The sequence below is a fragment of the Podarcis melisellensis genome, assembly GCF_964234715.1.
Source record: "Podarcis melisellensis genome assembly, chromosome: 1".
NCBI classification, from domain to species: Eukaryota; Metazoa; Chordata; class Lepidosauria; order Squamata; family Lacertidae; genus Podarcis; species Podarcis melisellensis.
In genome coordinates this window covers 33,554,555-33,573,623 of record NC_138528.1, presented here as the reverse complement: position 1 = coordinate 33,573,623, position 19,069 = coordinate 33,554,555, and the positions used below count along the sequence as shown (strand labels likewise).

The 19,069-nt window shown below is 43.0% G+C and overlaps 1 protein-coding gene across 1 annotated transcript in view; it reads left to right on the top strand.

Moving 5' to 3' along the window:
- The first annotated feature begins 8,961 nt into the window (after window positions 1-8,961).
- Window positions 8,962-19,069, top strand: part of FAM177A1 (family with sequence similarity 177 member A1) — a 14,586-nt gene continuing 4,478 nt past the window's right edge. Inside the window, exons 1-3 of the mRNA XM_081915454.1 lie at window positions 8,962-9,150; window positions 11,390-11,569; window positions 16,293-16,359. Coding sequence (XP_081771580.1) covers window positions 9,067-9,150; window positions 11,390-11,569; window positions 16,293-16,359 — 331 coding nt within the window. The 5' untranslated portion in view covers window positions 8,962-9,066. The remainder of the gene's footprint in view (window positions 9,151-11,389; window positions 11,570-16,292; window positions 16,360-19,069) is intronic.

Below are 19,069 nucleotides of genomic sequence, written 5' to 3'. Positions count from 1 at the left end.
CTTCAGGTTACATACGCTTCAGGTTACAGACTCTGCTAACCCAGAAATAGTACCTCGGGTTAAGAACTTTGCTGCAGGATGAGAACAGAAATTGCACCCCGCCGGCGTGGCAGCAGCGGGAGGCCCCATTAACTAAAGTGGTGCTTCAGATTAAGAACAGTTTCAGGTTAAGAACGGACCTCCGGAACGAATTAAGTACTTAACCCAAGGTACCACTGTATAAGCTTTCGTGTACATGCACACTTCTTCAGATACTTTAGGTATCTGGAGAAGTGTGCATGCACACGAAAGCTTATACCCAGTTGGTCTCTAAGGTGCTACTGGACAATTTTTTAATTTCTGAGGTAGGTTAGACTGAGAGACAGCATCTGGCCCAAGCTCACTTAGTGAGTGTCATAGCTGAGGACTCGAAGCCTGGTCTCCCAAGGTCATAGTCCCAGCGCTCCAGCCATCGTGCAACACTTGGCTCTCCAAACCTCCCCAGCATTTCCCTTTGAGATACCTCACCTTGCTTCCCCGAACTACCAATTCTTTGGAATGCATGCGACTGTCCAAAAATCATAGAATTGTAATTCCCTATAATTCCCCAAAGAATTGTAGGGACCTACCTAAATTGTTTAGGAATTTGTTTATGTATGTGACCAAGGCAGCAAAAATGCTACTTGTCCCAAAATGGAAAGAAGCAGAAGTCTCAGCAAAGTAGGAATGGATACAAAAACTTACGGAATATGCAGAAATGGCGAAACTTACCGGAAGAACAAGAAATCAAGATAACAAGCTTTTTTTTTAATAAAAGAATTGAAATTGTTTATTGAATACTTACAGATAAATTGCAAACAGATAAAAACATTGGCAGGATTATTGTAATAACCTGTAGTTTCATAAGAGTATATATTTAAAATAGATAATTAAATGAGCAAATTAAATGAATTTGGGTATGCAGGCGGTATTAAAAAATAATTTTAAGGAACTGCATAAAGAGGGGTAAGGAAGTCAAACTTTGAAATGTTAAAATGATTGTAAAATTAATGAATGTATAAATATTTGAAAAGTATAAATAAAAACTTTTTTTAAAAAAATCATAGAATTGTAGAGTTGCAAGGTATCATATGCCTGGGTGGAAAGCACTTAAATGTCTGGGAAAATCAGGAAGTATGGCAACCAATGTCAGAAGTGTATATTTTAGGACCATCACTGGTATAGATAAGCAGGGTGGGTGAAGCTGTGGCCCTCCAGAAGCTGCTGAACTCCAACTCCCCTCGGCTCCAGCCAGGAGTCAACAGCAATGGATAATGGGAGTTGGAGTCCAGCAAGTGGAATCCATACTGGAGATGGATAAAGATTTTGTTTGTTTGTTTCCTGTCGCTCCACAAACTATGGACGCCCGACAACAGATGGCACCTAGGCTACCTCGTCCTTTAGCCCTAACTCGCCCCTAACCGAAGAACCGTGGAGGGGGGGGGACACACCTGCCCGCTGGCAGTGGCAGAGAGAAGCTAGCTAGGCCGCCGCCCTTGCCCCCTCTGCCGCTAGAGGCCCCCCGCGAGCGGGCTCTTCCTGGTCTCCTAAGCAACCGGCGAGCCCGGGCGGGGCCGGCGGGGCCGGCCTTTCTATGAGCTCACTTCCCAGGGCCTCCGCCCGGGAGGAGGAGCAGGAGGGTTCGGCCTGGCGCGAGCCCCGCTGCTGCCAGTCTCCCTCCGGCTGGGCTGAGGGCGGTGGGAGTATGGAGCAGGGGCTGTCCGCCATCACTCTGTATTGCGCCCCCGCCGCCGTCGCTGTCACCGCCTTCGCCATGGAGCAAGAGCAGGTGAGTCTCTTTCCCCGCCACTCCGTCTAGGGAGCCTCTTCGGCGGCGGCGGCGGGGGAAGCCGCTCACCTGACCCAGCCTCCTCCATGACACCTTCAGCCCGGCTCTCGCCATACCTGGGTCTCCGCCCTGTCTGAGGGGAGAAGAAGGGGCAGCCCTGCCCTCCTTTGCCTGGCGCAAAGGGGGGGGGGGTGCTGCGCCCTTCCATGCTGCAACCTTTGCCCTCCTCACAAACAGGGTCTGCTAAGGGGAGCCGTCTTATATATGTCTTATATATCTTGTCTGATATGGAGGTCGCTGCCGGGGTGCAAAGCCTTTAAAGGCGACTCCCCCATCGCTCCTTGGAAACCACCTACCATTTCCCTCGAGGTGCAACTCGCGCGTGCTTTATTTGCAGCCACAACCCGGCCTGTGGGCGCTGTGCTTTCCCTCCCAAATTATTTGTATGCTGCTGCCAATTCCTCCCCATCTCCGTGCCAGTCGCCCTTCTTTTTTGTAGTCCTGTGTTTCCTGGTGGTGGTGATGCTGGGTGTGGTTAGGACCCGTTTCAGTATCGGCCGAGCCTTGGAAAGTGGAGCCCAAGAGGGGGTTTGTGGAGTTGCTTAAATACGGTCGTTCAGATGGCCTACACTTTTATAGCAGCATCACTTGCAGGGAATGCTATCCAGTCTCGGGGTACCTGTGGGCTGGAGGTGTTGCCCATCTTTTCAGAAGAAGCTGGTTACGGGCAAAACCAAAACCGGTTTTCAGCAGTTCTTGAAAAGCAGATTTTTTTAATAAAAAAAAAGCAGTGTCTCATCTGAACGCTTTAGGAGTGAGCATGGCTCTGTCTTTTAAGCACCGGAACATCTTCATTTCATGATAACAGGATTGTGCTAAATCTCACATAGAACAGCTAGGCTTATTTTATTGGTGAAAACACGATCTGAAAAGAATTTTGTAGTGAAGTCGGTTAAACAGTTCATCCTTAACTTTTCACAATTCCAGGACCAATCCATTCTGTTTTACAGGGCTTCAAGATCCAGAATTTTTAGTATTTATAATGTCATCATTTGCATTTAATAAATTAACTAGTAGCCTGTTTTTCACATACATATGAATAAATTCACAAATACCATTTATTCATCAAATTATTAGGTGCACCATCTACCTTCTGCCTTGATATGCTTTTGTACTTCACACTTATATCAGGTGTTCTGATTTCTTTGAGCTCCTCCTGTAAGCAGATACGTGTTACAAATCAGCCTGTTTAATATTACATGGACAGGCTTTGACTTTCACCTAGGTGCCAGGCAAAAATGTTTCTCTTTAACCAGGCCTTTGGTTGATTGGTATCCTATACCCTTTTAAAATGTGTTGGGGGGTGGTTATTGGGTTGTTTTTGTTTTTATTTTGATTAAATATTTTGTGTTTTTATATTTTGATTTTATCCTGTGAACCGCCCTGAGGCCGGATATAGGACAGTATTCAAATTTAATAAATAATAGTAATAATAATAATTGAAGGAGTCATAAAATGGAGTCCCTCAACTTGGTCTCTCTTTGATGATCCAGATCTAATACAGAGCTAAATAGACTGATGCTGGGCTATATTTATGCAGACTATTACCAATAAGTCTGGTATATGTTGCAGATGCATGATTTTAATGGCAAAATAATCCTATTAGTCATGCTGAACTAGCTTTTGAGGGCACTGTAAACTTTCCAACTTTTAAAAGTTCAAAATTTTAGGAAATGTTAAACTGGGCCTCCATATTAAAATGAAGATCAGAATAATTATTGGTTATAAGTAATTATTAGCATTGTGTAGTACTGCAAAAATGGGACGCAGGTGGCGCTGTGGGTTAAAGCCTCAGCGCCTAGGACTTGCCGATCGAAAGGTCGGCGGTTCGAATCCCTGCGGCGGGGTGCGCTCCCGCTGCTCGGTCCCAGCGCCTGCCAACCTAGCAGTTCGAAAGCACCTCCGGGTGCAAGTAGATAAATAGGGACCGCTTACCAGCGGGAAGGTAAACGGCGTTTCCGTGTGCGGCTCTGGCTCGCCAGATGCAGCTTTGTCACGCTGGCCACGTGACCCGGAAGTGTCTCCGGACAGCGCTGGCCCCTGGCCTCTTGAGTGAGATGGGCGCACAACCCCAGAGTCTGTCAAGACTGGCCCGTACGGGCAGGGGTACCTTTACCTTTACCTTTAGTACTGCAAATGATTTGTCTTCTCCTTTGATAACATGCAAAAATGGTAAAACACTTTCCTGCTTTCCTGTTTTCTTTATACTTGCTGATATAAAAGCAGTTGGAAAGAGAGAAATTAATTATTTGCTGTTACTTATGTAAATACTTACAGCAACCAGACAATATTGTTTATGTGATGGATGCCTCTATTGGTCAAGCCTGTGAAGCTCAAGCCAAGGCTTTCAAAGATAAAGTTGATGTTGCTTCTGTGATTGTAACAAAACTGGATGGCCATGCAAAGGGAGGTGGGGCACTCAGTGCGTAAGTATATTTTCACTTAATTATGGAACTAAGTAGCACTGCAGTGACTGTAAATAGCTGAGTACAGTAAAACTGTTCAGAAAGTAATGCTAATCCTTTGCTTTGGTAATATTATTTTGAAGAACCTTATTTTCCCTCAAGGGGAAATTAAGAGCAATTGCCACCTCTTGTTACATTGGGGTGTGAATGTTTGGCTCTATGCTAAACTATCTCTAATAATGTGGAATCCATTTTTCAAGCAGCAGAATCCAGTGACTTAAGTATTGTGATGAGGCTACTTTACCTATTCTTTAAGCATAAATAAATTTAAGTAGGTTTATGCTGTATCCACTGTGATTTGGCTCACAATTTTTAATGACGTTTTTCAAATTCAGAATGATAAATTTTATTTAAAATCCATCTTGCACACTAGAATGCTCTGTGTTGAATTGACTTATAGTTGACTTTGTCCTTCATTGCAGAGTGGCTGCCACTAAAAGTCCAATCATTTTTATTGGTACTGGAGAACATATAGATGACTTTGAACCTTTTAAAACACAACCCTTCATCAGCAAGCTTCTTGGTATGTATTAATTGCTGATAGGACCCCCCCAAAAAACCTCTTTAAAAATATATTCTTCAGTGTGTTCAGATTATTTAAAAATCTCATATGGTTCTTATTTTAGCTCCTGAAGATGCCTTTTTGTATTACAGGTATGGGAGATATTGAAGGACTGATAGATAAAGTAAATGAATTGAAATTGGATGACAATGAGGCACTCATAGAGAAATTAAAACTCATAGAGAAATTAAAACATGGTAAGCTGTGCCAAAATGCTGTGATGGAAAATATCTATCAGTAGCATATTGGTGCCAGATATCAGTGCTAATGACATATTGTGGGGTTCAAACAGTTTGAAACTGAATTTTTCCTCTTAAAACAAATTGGAGCAGAAGTAGACAGCTATAACCTTCCATAATTTTTTAATACAGCTCAAGTACTTTAGCAACTGTTAAATGAGAGCTTGTGCTACCAGCATTAGCACACACCTATGCTTAATACACTTTGTTCTGTTCTAAGCTATCCCTTCCATGCTGTATTCCCTGTGGAATCTTCATTCTTTTTTGTCTTTGAAGAGCAATACATATCACAGCATGCTATGAAAAGTCGCCTGTTTGCAATATGACACAAAGGGCTTCTGTTGGTTAAATGCTAGCCAAAAGTTACATTACACACACTGAACTAATTGTGCAACTCTTTGGATTCCAGTTGACCGGTTCTTATATAAATGTTCCATCTTACTAGGCTTCTTCCAAACTGTAATGTTGAAGTGTCCATATTTACTATTCCTCTTTTATTCCAGGTGGCATGGCAGGACTGCAGTCAATGATGCGGCAGTTTCAACAAGGTGCTGCTGGAAATATGAAAGGCATGATGGGATTCAATAACATGTAAAAAGCCTTAATAAACTGACTTGATTAACCATTTGCTGGAACATCACTAAAAGAATGAGATCTCCTTTTTTTACAGTGAAGGAGAATGTTAATGCAACAAGTGATGCTTTTGAAACTTCAATCTGAGAGTTTCTAGATTTATTTCTAGAAAGTGGTTATATTTTTGCTTAAATTGGTTCTTTTCTGTTTTAATTTTGATGTTACATGGAGAATTAAGTTAAAAATCAAATCATGTACAAATTTAATATTTAGAGGAACTTTTTAATTGCCTCATGGCAGCCGTTATATTTGTAAACAATTCAGAACTTTGGTTAATACCAATATGTCACAAATATACTGTAAAATAAAGTGGTTGTAAATTTAAGAGTTGGGGTTTCTTTGTGACTTTGCACTGGGCTTCAGAAATAAGCTTCTTGTAAGGGAAGTATTGCCAGTGTTAACATCAGAGTGCACTGAAGTGTTCTTGGATGGCTTTTCTTGATTGAAATATTTACTTTGGACAAAGATTTCTCAATGGAGAGATTCTGTGCTTTTAGACCAGGGGTCCTCAAACTTTTTCAGCAGGGGGCTGGTTCACTGTCCCTCACACCTTGGGGACTAGACTATATTTTGAAAAAAGTAATAATGAATTCCTGTGCACACTGCACATATAGTATTTGTATTGCACACAAAAAAACAGGAAAAACAATACAATATTTAAAATGAAGAACAATTTTTATCAGGCCCCACAAATAACCCAGAGATGCATTTTAAAATAAAAGGACACATTCTACTCAGGTAAGCCATCCCCCCCCCCCCCGACTCTCTCCTCCCTTCTCCACAGCACTGGACAAGCCCCAGTGGCTGCATACCTGAGTCTTGTGAGCGGCAGGACCTGGCAGCAGGGGGATGATGAGCGGCCCGCGAAAGGGCTCTGCAGAGGGGCTGGCAGCAGCAAATTGTTCAATGGTCTGAGTCAGTAGAAGGCTGCTTTTTCTGTCTCAATGCTGTTTAGCAACTGTTGCATTAAAACTGCCATTTCCTGTACCTAATGAAATAGCCTATTTTCTCAGAAAGCTACTTTATAATCCAGGCACCACCACGCTGTTTACGTGGGGGTTATGATCGGAGACACCACACTCATCGGTGAAATCGCTTATAATTTAATCCCATTGGGAAAAGCTTGCAAACACCCCATTCTGCCCCACCCCACCCTTATTCTGTCCTTTTAATGATGCACGCCCCATCAGAATCTATTCTGCTATTCTTTGCTTCTGCCCACAGCCCCCCCCCCACTTTTTCTACATTGAAAGAGATGTCTGAAGGATGATGAGGCATATATTACACAAATAATTTATATTGATTTTTTACTACTATGTAATTCCTTCCCTGCTCCCTGAGAACTCTGAGCTATTTAGTGCATAACATTTTATATTTATCATTAACTTTATATGCCACCTTTTCCTCTAAGGAGTTCAGCCTGGTTCTCTCTTCCCCATTTTCTCCTCACATCGACTCTCTGAGGTAGATTCAGGTAGGTAGCCATGTTGGTCTGACAGTCGAAATAAAAAAATTAAAACATTGTCCAGTAGCACCTTAGAGACCAACTAAGTTCTGGGTACAGTGGTACCTATACGCTTCAGGTTACATACGCTTCAGGTTACAGACTCTGCTAACCCAGAAATAGTACCTCGGGTTAAGAACTTTGCTGCAGGATGAGAACAGAAATTGCACCCCGCCGGCGTGGCAGCAGCGGGAGGCCCCATTAACTAAAGTGGTGCTTCAGATTAAGAACAGTTTCAGGTTAAGAACGGACCTCCGGAACGAATTAAGTACTTAACCCAAGGTACCACTGTATAAGCTTTCGTGTACATGCACACTTCTTCAGATACTTTAGGTATCTGGAGAAGTGTGCATGCACACGAAAGCTTATACCCAGTTGGTCTCTAAGGTGCTACTGGACAATTTTTTAATTTCTGAGGTAGGTTAGACTGAGAGACAGCATCTGGCCCAAGCTCACTTAGTGAGTGTCATAGCTGAGGACTCGAAGCCTGGTCTCCCAAGGTCATAGTCCCAGCGCTCCAGCCATCGTGCAACACTTGGCTCTCCAAACCTCCCCAGCATTTCCCTTTGAGATACCTCACCTTGCTTCCCCGAACTACCAATTCTTTGGAATGCATGCGACTGTCCAAAAATCATAGAATTGTAATTCCCTATAATTCCCCAAAGAATTGTAGGGACCTACCTAAATTGTTTAGGAATTTGTTTATGTATGTGACCAAGGCAGCAAAAATGCTACTTGTCCCAAAATGGAAAGAAGCAGAAGTCTCAGCAAAGTAGGAATGGATACAAAAACTTACGGAATATGCAGAAATGGCGAAACTTACCGGAAGAACAAGAAATCAAGATAACAAGCTTTTTTTTTAATAAAAGAATTGAAATTGTTTATTGAATACTTACAGATAAATTGCAAACAGATAAAAACATTGGCAGGATTATTGTAATAACCTGTAGTTTCATAAGAGTATATATTTAAAATAGATAATTAAATGAGCAAATTAAATGAATTTGGGTATGCAGGCGGTATTAAAAAATAATTTTAAGGAACTGCATAAAGAGGGGTAAGGAAGTCAAACTTTGAAATGTTAAAATGATTGTAAAATTAATGAATGTATAAATATTTGAAAAGTATAAATAAAAACTTTTTTTAAAAAAATCATAGAATTGTAGAGTTGCAAGGTATCATATGCCTGGGTGGAAAGCACTTAAATGTCTGGGAAAATCAGGAAGTATGGCAACCAATGTCAGAAGTGTATATTTTAGGACCATCACTGGTATAGATAAGCAGGGTGGGTGAAGCTGTGGCCCTCCAGAAGCTGCTGAACTCCAACTCCCCTCGGCTCCAGCCAGGAGTCAACAGCAATGGATAATGGGAGTTGGAGTCCAGCAAGTGGAATCCATACTGGAGATGGATAAAGATTTTGTTTGTTTGTTTCCTGTCGCTCCACAAACTATGGACGCCCGACAACAGATGGCACCTAGGCTACCTCGTCCTTTAGCCCTAACTCGCCCCTAACCGAAGAACCGTGGAGGGGGGGGGACACACCTGCCCGCTGGCAGTGGCAGAGAGAAGCTAGCTAGGCCGCCGCCCTTGCCCCCTCTGCCGCTAGAGGCCCCCCGCGAGCGGGCTCTTCCTGGTCTCCTAAGCAACCGGCGAGCCCGGGCGGGGCCGGCGGGGCCGGCCTTTCTATGAGCTCACTTCCCAGGGCCTCCGCCCGGGAGGAGGAGCAGGAGGGTTCGGCCTGGCGCGAGCCCCGCTGCTGCCAGTCTCCCTCCGGCTGGGCTGAGGGCGGTGGGAGTATGGAGCAGGGGCTGTCCGCCATCACTCTGTATTGCGCCCCCGCCGCCGTCGCTGTCACCGCCTTCGCCATGGAGCAAGAGCAGGTGAGTCTCTTTCCCCGCCACTCCGTCTAGGGAGCCTCTTCGGCGGCGGCGGCGGGGGAAGCCGCTCACCTGACCCAGCCTCCTCCATGACACCTTCAGCCCGTCTCTCGCCATGCCTGGGTCTCCGCCCTGTCTGAGGGGAGAAGAAGGGGCAGCCCTGCCCTCCTTTGCCTGGCGCAAGGGGGGGGGGGTGCTGCGCCCTTCCATGCTGCAACCTTTGCCCTCCTCACAAACAGGGTCTGCTAAGGGGAGCCGTCTTATATATGTCTTATATATCTTGTCTGATATGGAGGTCGCTGCCGGGGTGCAAAGCCTTTAAAGGCGACTCCTCCATCGCTCCTTGGAAACCACCTACCATTTCCCTCGAGGTGCAACTCGCGCGTGCTTTATTTGCAGCCACAACCCGGCCTGTGGGCGCTGTGCTTTCCCTCCCAAATTATTTGTATGCTGCTGCCAATTCCTCCCCATCTCCGTGCCAGTCGCCCTTCTTTTTTGTAGTCCTGTGTTTCCTGGTGGTGGTGATGCTGGGTGTGGTTAGGACCCGTTTCAGTATCGGCCGAGCCTTGGAAAGTGGAGCCCAAGAGGGGGTTTGTGGAGTTGCTTAAATACGGTCGTTCAGATGGCCTACACTTTTATAGCAGCATCACTTGCAGGGAATGCTATCCAGTCTCGGGGTACCTGTGGGCTGGAGGTGTTGCCCATCTTTTCAGAAGAAGCTGGTTACGGGCAAAACCAAAACCGGTTTTCAGCAGTTCTTGAAAAGCAGATTTTTTTAATAAAAAAAAAGCAGTGTCTCATCTGAACGCTTTAGGAGTGAGCATGGCTCTGTCTTTTAAGCACCGGAACATCTTCATTTCATGATAACAGGATTGTGCTAAATCTCACATAGAACAGCTAGGCTTATTTTATTGGTGAAAACACGATCTGAAAAGAATTTTGTAGTGAAGTCGGTTAAACAGTTCATCCTTAACTTTTCACAATTCCAGGACCAATCCATTCTGTTTTACAGGGCTTCAAGATCCAGAATTTTTAGTATTTATAATGTCATCATTTGCATTTAATAAATTAACTAGTAGCCTGTTTTTCACATACATATGAATAAATTCACAAATACCATTTATTCATCAAATTATTAGGTGCACCATCTACCTTCTGCTTTTGTACTTCACACTTATATCAGGTGTTCTGATTTCTTTGAGCTCCTCCTGTAAGCAGATACCTGTTACAAATCAGCCTGTTTAATATTACATGGACAGGCTTTGACTTTCACCTGTGAAAACTTGGCAAAAGCAGTGACACAGTTGCCTTACATGTAAAGGATGCTCTTTACAAAAAAGTACCTTAGGAGGCTAAAGAGTTCATAGAGCTTTTGTTGTTTGTATACTTTTGGCTACAAAAACTCTGATGGATATTTAATAATATTAATACTTGTGTGGCAACTGTAAAGAAGGGATGCTCAATGTTAAATACAAATAAAGGGAAAATTTTAAACTGCCCTGATAGATTTTGTTTACATTCTTTTGCAATAGGAGTCAATAGGAGTAAAGAGGTATTAATCTAATATTTACTGAAACAATTTTATGTGGGGTGTACTTTCAGAAGACTGGCTTTCTGGATCTTACTGGTCCTAGTCCAATCTCTGCTCAGTCAGGGATTGCTTGGGTAGCCTTAAGAAAATTTATTGTGTCACAACCTCACTTACTAGCTGCAAATTCAAAATAAGAATGATTTCCCTCCCAGATGTATTGTAGGGATAGATGAAAATACTCTGAAAACAAAGTGATCAGGAAATAATGGTTATTTTATATAGGCATTTAACAACATGTGGCAGTGTTTATTTATATTTATTTATGAAGCTCCTTCACATGTGTCTCAAGGCAATTTGCAAGCATTCCATAAAATTCATTTAAAATTAGACTTTCCTCTGCCCCCAAATATAATTGTAAAATTTATGGAAGATTATTTTGTGGGGTCTGCAAAGAAGTTGAACTTTCTATAGAGCCGTTTAATAATAATAATAATAATAATAATAATAATAATAATAATAATAATAATAATAATTTATTACTTATACCCCATCCATCTGGCTGGGTTTCCCCAGCCACTCTGGGTGGTTCCTAACAATATTGAAAACACAATAAAACATCAGACATTAAAACTTCCCTAAAAAGGGCTGCCTTCTATCCTTCCCTTATCATGTGGGCATTTTTGCAACTGACAAGTTGCCCTCTTGTTTCAGTTGCATGCAAATGGTGATAGAGGCTTTGAGAATGTGGAACTTGGAGTCATCGGAAAAAAGAAGAAAATTCCAAGAAGGGTCATCCACTTTGCAAGTGGAGAAACCATGGAAGAATACAGCACAGATGAAGAGGAGGATGAGCAGCAGGAGAAAAAAGACCTTTTGCCTTCTGTTGATCCAGTAGGTTTGTTTCTGAAATTTATTTGTTTTTCATGATGCATTATGTTACCCAAATGGAGTAATAAAATTCTGTTAACTCTTGTTTATCCTGTTCTGATAAATCTCTTTCCATAGGAAGAGGACTATTTAATTGTCATAATGTGGTGTCTTTTAAAAAATATAGGCAGCAATCATTTTGTGTGGGAGTTCCATTCCTAGCCCCCACATGTGTTGGTGTAGCGTGCATAAACTTGTCCCGGCTGGTTATGCCCTGTTCTGCGCCTGTTCTGCCCCACCCCTGTTCTGCCCTCTACTGGGTGCAAAAGGACCTGTGTGTTGGCAGCTGCGCGTCAATTGGATGCATGCAAAATGGTCTGTACACCGTTTCAGATCTTTGTCAGTGGTGGACCTTGGGGCCTCAAATTTCAGCAATGCCCTGTGCGATGCCAAGATTTGGCGCCCCTGCCTCTTACACTACATTCTAAATAATAACTGCAGTCTTGTTGTCCTCCTCCCCCCGCTTTGTGCCCAGTGAGACTGAATTGGTCACAGTCCCTAAATCTGCCTCTGTCTCAGTTGGCCAATGAACTTGCAATATGGTGTTAGACAACCTGAACTATTTTAGCCACAACCCTCCACCCCACCCCCCAAAGAATCTGACCTTCTTTGCACAGTTCATACCTTGGATCCTGAACACCTCGGAGGTTTGGCTCCCGAACACCACAAACCTGGAAGTGAGTGTTCTGGTTTGCGAACGTTCTTTGGAACCCTAAGGTCTTCCACAGCCAATTGGAAGCCGTGCTTTGGTTGTCGAACGTTTTGGAAGTCGAATAGATTTCCGGAATGGATTCCGTTCAACTTCCAAGTTACGACTGTACTGAGATAATGACTTGGATGCAGAGTAGCACAAATGAAACTCTGCTTGTATAATGGAGTTTTCCCTCCCTCCCTTCCTCCCCCATACACTAAAAAGCAGTTCCTTAGTGTTGGGAACATTCTTGAAAAGTGAAGAATGGGCATTGGAGAGACTGCAGTGGGAGAGATGAGTTGATAAAAATTGGGTAGAAGCAAGTGGAAACTCAGAATGGAAACCAATACTTTGAACATTTGAGTGTGCTGTAGAAGTGTATGTGTTTATTTAAACAAGACGAACCCAGGTTTCTGTTTATATCCTGAGGGGTGTTAAGTGTTCTGTTTGGCATGTCAGTTTTGTTTAATCAACCCTCTTCTGGATTTTTGGTGATGATGGATGGTTGAGACAGGGGTAGGGAACATTTGGCCTCCCAATGTTGTTGAACTGCAACTCCCATCAACCTCCTGGCGCTGATAGAAGTTGCAGTTCAACAGCATCTGGAGGGCCACAGGTTCCTTGTGCTAGTGGTTATTCCATAAAAGCATACAAAAAAAAAAAAAAGACTTCTGTGCATTTCAGAGAATACATGTGCAGAATAAAGGATGCTTTCTTTTTTCAGCAATGTATTGGCCTAAATATACTATGTTGTATATTCAGCACAGTGCCATTATATCCTTTTTGGTCTTGTTTGGCCCTCCCAGAGCTGAATTTTTTATACAAACAGACACTAAAATGTTCAACTGTAAGGATTCTTGAATATTGCAATATATTTAGGTGCAAAGTTCTGCTTGAAATAAACATGCAAGTAGGCCAACATCATCAGTACAATTCAGGTGTGTTCCTTTGTGTTTACTCAGTTTCTAGAAGGAAATATTTTACTGAATGCGATGAATTTTACATCAGACATGCCCTGTTACCAGGCCAAGATCTGGCATCCTGAATAGCAATTCTGTCTCTGAATAGAGAGAGGTACTATTGACTTGCATTGTGTTGCAAGGAAGGCAGAGAGAGAAAGACGCTGGAGTGCAGAATGCAACTGTGTCCAAAGCATAGTGGAATAGAATCTGCAAAAAACAATCCGTCCTTTTTACAGTTTCATAGTACACTTCATAAGCCTTCTTTGTGTGACATTTTATTATACAAATTTAAAATGAAATGACTTTAGAACCATCTTCTGCTGCATAACTTGCTTTCATTATAGTATTATTTGATAGGATAAATGTTTTTATTTATTTATGTATTTATTTGTATACTGGCCTTCATTCTAGAGTTGCAGAGCAATATAAAAAATAAAGCAACAGTAAATTAAAATCATAAATACATCAATACACAGTAGAAAACATTAATTTAAAATACAACACTTGAAGCTTGGCACTAAAAACCAGCAAATGTTAGGACAAATAAATAGGTCTTCAGCAAGTGCCGAAACATCATATTGTGGTACAGCTGAGAAAGGATGGCTGTCACCTGTGGCATATTGTGTGAGCCCCAGCAATATAAATGAGGCAGAGAAAAAGAATATCCCCAGCTGAGCTCTGGTGCCTTGGCAAAAATGCTGTAAGATTTCTATACAGACAAATAAATGGTCTGTTTTCTGACAGTGCCATGTTGACAGCTTATTATTTCAGTTGTGGTATAAAAGGGTACATTTACAAAGACTAGCATCCGCTCATTAAATTTGCCTTGGTGAACTGACATATTAGGACTTTTAATGGAAACACAGCATCCTTAAAAAATGGAACTTGGCTGGTGTTGGCTTCTTTACGAATAAACGCAGAACCTAAAATAAAATGGTTTACTTCTGGTCTGAAACCTTAGCTTTAATAATACAGACTTATTTCACCTACCCCTGTTTATGACTTAATGCAACTATTAAAATTTGACTTTCAGGCACAAAAATCTACATAGGTAGCTAAAAAGAATAATAGCAAATGAATCTATGTAGAAGTTCATAACATGGGGGTGGGAGTTTTCAGCCGGTGAACTGTTGTTTCACCAGAATGGGCCAGAGAGTACAAATGTGCATTTTTCTTCCTTCAGAGACACCTTGGTTTTTGCAAATGAGCATTGAGAACATTGAATAATAAGTCTGTTAACGTTTGTTCATGCCTTTTTCTGTAGACCCCACATAAGTACCAGTTTGCTTCTAAGGGTCCTGGGTATTTACAATTGCTGTAAGAAGTAGTTGGCGCTTCCACTCACACATTAGGATTTTCCCTTTCCTGAAAAGCCCTGCCAGAAAGCTTGTGGGAGGGGGACCCTTGGAAAGCCTTCCTGCATGGTAAACAGTTGCAGTTGCAAAAGAAATTCAGAAAGCCCGTATGAAAGCGCTTGGGCATACATGCAGGGCTCTTAAGATTCTGACCCCATCATTTAAGTACTTGATCAATACCCAGAATAGATTAAAGTGTTTGTATTTAATTATCAGTTTCTTCAGGTAAGGTTTGAACTAGCCAATCTTTGTGTCAATATAGCTTTAGTTTTGAAACATACCAAGAAGAAAAGGTTTATGTTTTACACTTCATTTTTATTTACAACAGGATAACTATAGCTTTACTTCCTTGCATTGTTAATACCTATCAAATATATATATCAAGATTTCATTTTTGTAAACTTTCTGGTGTGGCAAATTCTGCATTTGTAATGGCAAATTGGCTCCTAAATGCTATTGCCATCTTATGTATTGTATCTGTAGAATTGGGGAGGTAAGAGCAGAGCAGATGCTTTTCATGCAAAAGGTTCCAGGTTCAGTTCCTAGCATGTGCAGGTTGTTGGCATCCATCTGTTTCAGGAGACAATGGAAGAGTGTGCCATTGGGGGGTGAGGTCAAACCGTTAGAGAATTAGAGCGCCTGCTGTGGCTAGAGAAACCAGTATGGGAGAGAAATGTTTTACTGCAGGTGCGGCAAATGAAGGTGTCTGGTTTTGCTGCTACACATGCACCACTGTGTTTCCATCAGACAATATTGGGATAGAGGGACAAATTATCTGACTTGGTTTAATGAAGCTTTCTATGTTTCTACATTTCTGCATATATTCAGAAGCACAGGATATAAGTACAGTGGTACCTTGGGTTAAGTACTTAATTCGTTCTGAGGTCCGTTCTTACCCTGAAACTGTTCTTAACCTGAAGCACCACTTTAGCTAATGGGGCCTCCTGCTGCTGCTGCGCCGCCAGAGCACGATTTCTGTTCTCATCTTGAAGTAAAGTTCTTAATCCGAGGTACTATTTCTGGGTTAGCGGAGTCTGTAACCTGAAGCGTATGTAACCCGAGGTACCACTGTAATATGATTTTCTATCTGATTGGAAGAGCTATAATTTCTGCATGTGAACATTGGGAAAAGAAGGCATTGTATCTTGTTGGCAAGCAAATATATTCAGGGTGGGTATTCTACCATTAGGTGCCATTACATTAGGTGCCATTACATTGGCAGTTTAGCAACTGAAATTCATCTCCGTGATAAGCAATTTAAAATAGAGGAAGGTATGCTGAAGAGATGAGGGCAGCGTGTTTTCAGGTCAATTTTCTTGCTTCTCCCCTCTTCCATTGGTGGTGTTGCTCTTGTTATACGCAAGTCGAGCAATAAAGACATTCAATGTTACATTCATCAGTAGCCTTAGGCAAGTGGAAGCACTTCTGCTCACGCATGGGTGGACAACTGAATCCCACCAATTCTCCCAACACACTGCAGCCCTGAGGGTTGGGAACAGTATAGGAACTGTTGCAGAGGGCTGTACTATGAAGAGGGGTCAGTGAAAATTGGATGCCCTGCTTGTACAAGCCCACTTGCCTAACACCACCATTGGATATAACTTACACGAGACACATGAAATAAATTAAAAGTCTTTCAGATGCGTAACATAAATGATCTTAACCTTTATTTATTGCAGGCAACACTAACTTGGGGGCCCTATTTGTGGTTTCAGATGCTAAGAGTAGCCACATCAACACTATCAGGTATGTATGTATTCTCTGTCTCTCTCTGTCTACAGAAAACAAAGTAAGTTATAATGAAGTGCCAAGTGGTATGTGACTGAAAGGACAGGCATGAAATGAAGTCATTAAAGTGATAGTTAAAGGTAAAGGGACCCCTGACCATTAGGTCCTGTTGTGGCCGACTCTGAGGTTGCGGCGCTCATCTCGCTTTATTGGCCGAGAGAGCCGGCATACAGCTTCCGGGTCATGTGGCCAGCATGACTAAGCCGCTTTTGGCAAACCAGAGCATTGCACGGAATGCCATTTACCTTCCCACCAGAGCGGTACCTATTTACCTACTTGCACTTTGACGTGCTTTCGAACTGCTAGGTTGGCAGGAGCAGAGACCGAGCAACGGGAGCTCACCCCGTCACAGGGATTCGAATTGCTGACCTTCTGATCAGCAAGCCCTAGGCTCTGTGGTTTAACCCACAGCGCCACCCGCGTCCCTTAAAGTGATAGTTAAAGGTAAAGGTAAAGGTACCCCTGCCCGTACGGGCCAGTCTTGACAGACTCTGGGGTTGTGCGCCCATCTCACTTAAGAGGCCAGGGGCCAGCGCTGTCCAGAGACACTTCCGGGTCACATGGCCAGCGTGACATCGCTGCTCTGGCGAGCCAGAGCTGCACACGGAAACGCCGTTTACCTTCCCGCTGGTAAGCGGTCCCTATTTATCTACTTGCACCGGGAGCTGCTTTCGAACTGCTAGGTTGGCAGGCGCTGGGACTGAGCAGCGGGAGCGCACCCCACAGCAGGGATTCGAACCGCCGACCTTTCGATCGGCAAGTCCTAGGCGCTGAGGCTTTAACCCACAGCGCCACCTGTGTCCCCTAAAGTGTTAGTTACTGATATGCAAAAACCCAAATCATTCCTTAACCTGCAGAAGTCAGTCTAGTGAAGTGAAAGCTCCCTAATAATAATAATAATAATAATAATAATAATAATATATTTATTATTTGTACCCCGCCCATCTGGCTGGGTTTCCCCAGCCACTCTGGGCGGCTTCCAACAAAGATGAAAGATACACTAAAATGTCACATATTAAAAACTTCCCTGAACAGGGCTGCCTTCAGATGTCTTCTGAATGTCAGGTAGATGTTTATCACTTTGACATCTGATGGGAGGGCGTTCCACAGGGCGGGCGCCACTACCGAGGAAGGCCCTCTGCCTGGTTCCCTGTAGCTTGGCCTCTCGCAGTGAGGGAACCGCCAGAAGGCCCTCGGAGCTGGACCTTAGTGTCCGGGCAGAACGATGGGGGAGGAGACGCTCCTTCAGATATACTGGACCGAGGCCGTTTAGGGCTTTAAAGGTCAGCACCAACACTTTGAATTGTGCTCGGAAACGTACTGGGAGCCAATGTAGGTCTTTCAAGACCAGTGTTATATGGTCTCTGCGGCCGCTCCCAGTCACCAGTCTGGATTAGTTGTAGTTTCCGGGTCACCTTCAAAGATACCCCCACGTATCTGATTGCACTAAATAATGATCTCAGGGCCAGTTGCAAGAAATAGCAAGCAGGGAGTAGGAAGGAATGAGATAGGTTTTAGGTTATGTTATGCCTTTAATAGGTTATGTTATATTCTGGATTATGTTATGTTTTATAGATTATGTCTGAATAGGATGAGAGTGTTGGAGATACGTGCAAATGTGTATGTGAACCCGGTCTTTGGGTGTTTGATTTTCGTTGTTGTGTATACTGTGTATATACGGACAATGACAATAAATTTATCTTATCTTATCTTATCTTACGTAGAGCGCATTGCAGTAGTCCAAGCGGGAGATAACCAGAGCATGTACCACTCTGGCGAGACAGTCTGCAGGCAGATAGGGTCTCAGCCTACGTACCAGATGGAGCTGGTAAACAGCTGCCCTGGATACAGATTTGACCTGTGCCTCCATGGACAGCTGTGAGTCCAAAATGACTCCCAGGCTGCGCACCTGGTCCTTCAGGGGCACAGTTACCCCATTCAGGACCAGGGAATCCTCCACACCTGCCCGCCTCCTGTCCCCCAAAAACAGTACTTCTGTCTTGTCAGGATTCAACCTCAATCTGTTAGCCGCCATCCATCCTCCAACCGCTTCCAGACACTCACACAGGACCTTCACCACCTTCACTGGTTCTGATTTAAAAGAGAGGTAGAGCTGGGTATCATCTGCATACTGATGAACACCCAGCCCAAACCTCCTGATGATCTCTCTCTTTACTTGGTTTATCCAGTGTTTTCTTAAAAGTTTAAAAGGAGGTACTGAATACTATTTTTCCTCACATAAGTATGTCTAGTGCTGCATATTTCAGTGCCTACACTTCACTATAGCCTGGCATGAGTGGGTGGTATATTACTCTGAAAAAATATATTACAGTGAAACCCAGTCTTCATTTTCTACACATGCCTTCTGTTCTGCTTTATAAGTTGATTAAAAGATGCAGCACTAGGGTACAAAATTAGACAACCATTTATTGCAATTAATGTTATGACCTCCTTTCTTGTTGACTGTTCCCCTTGGCTTCCCCTTTCAGTTTATTCCATCATTTTAAGAAGTCACGGGGCTGGGGGAGAGTCTCAGGTGGAAATTGGACATAAAAATATATAAAAAGTCACAAGAGAAGTATTGCACACATTGACCACCAGGTTATCATGTGAAGACGTGTGTGTAATTTGTGAACAGACTGAGGATGATGAAAAGGTTTTAGTAAAA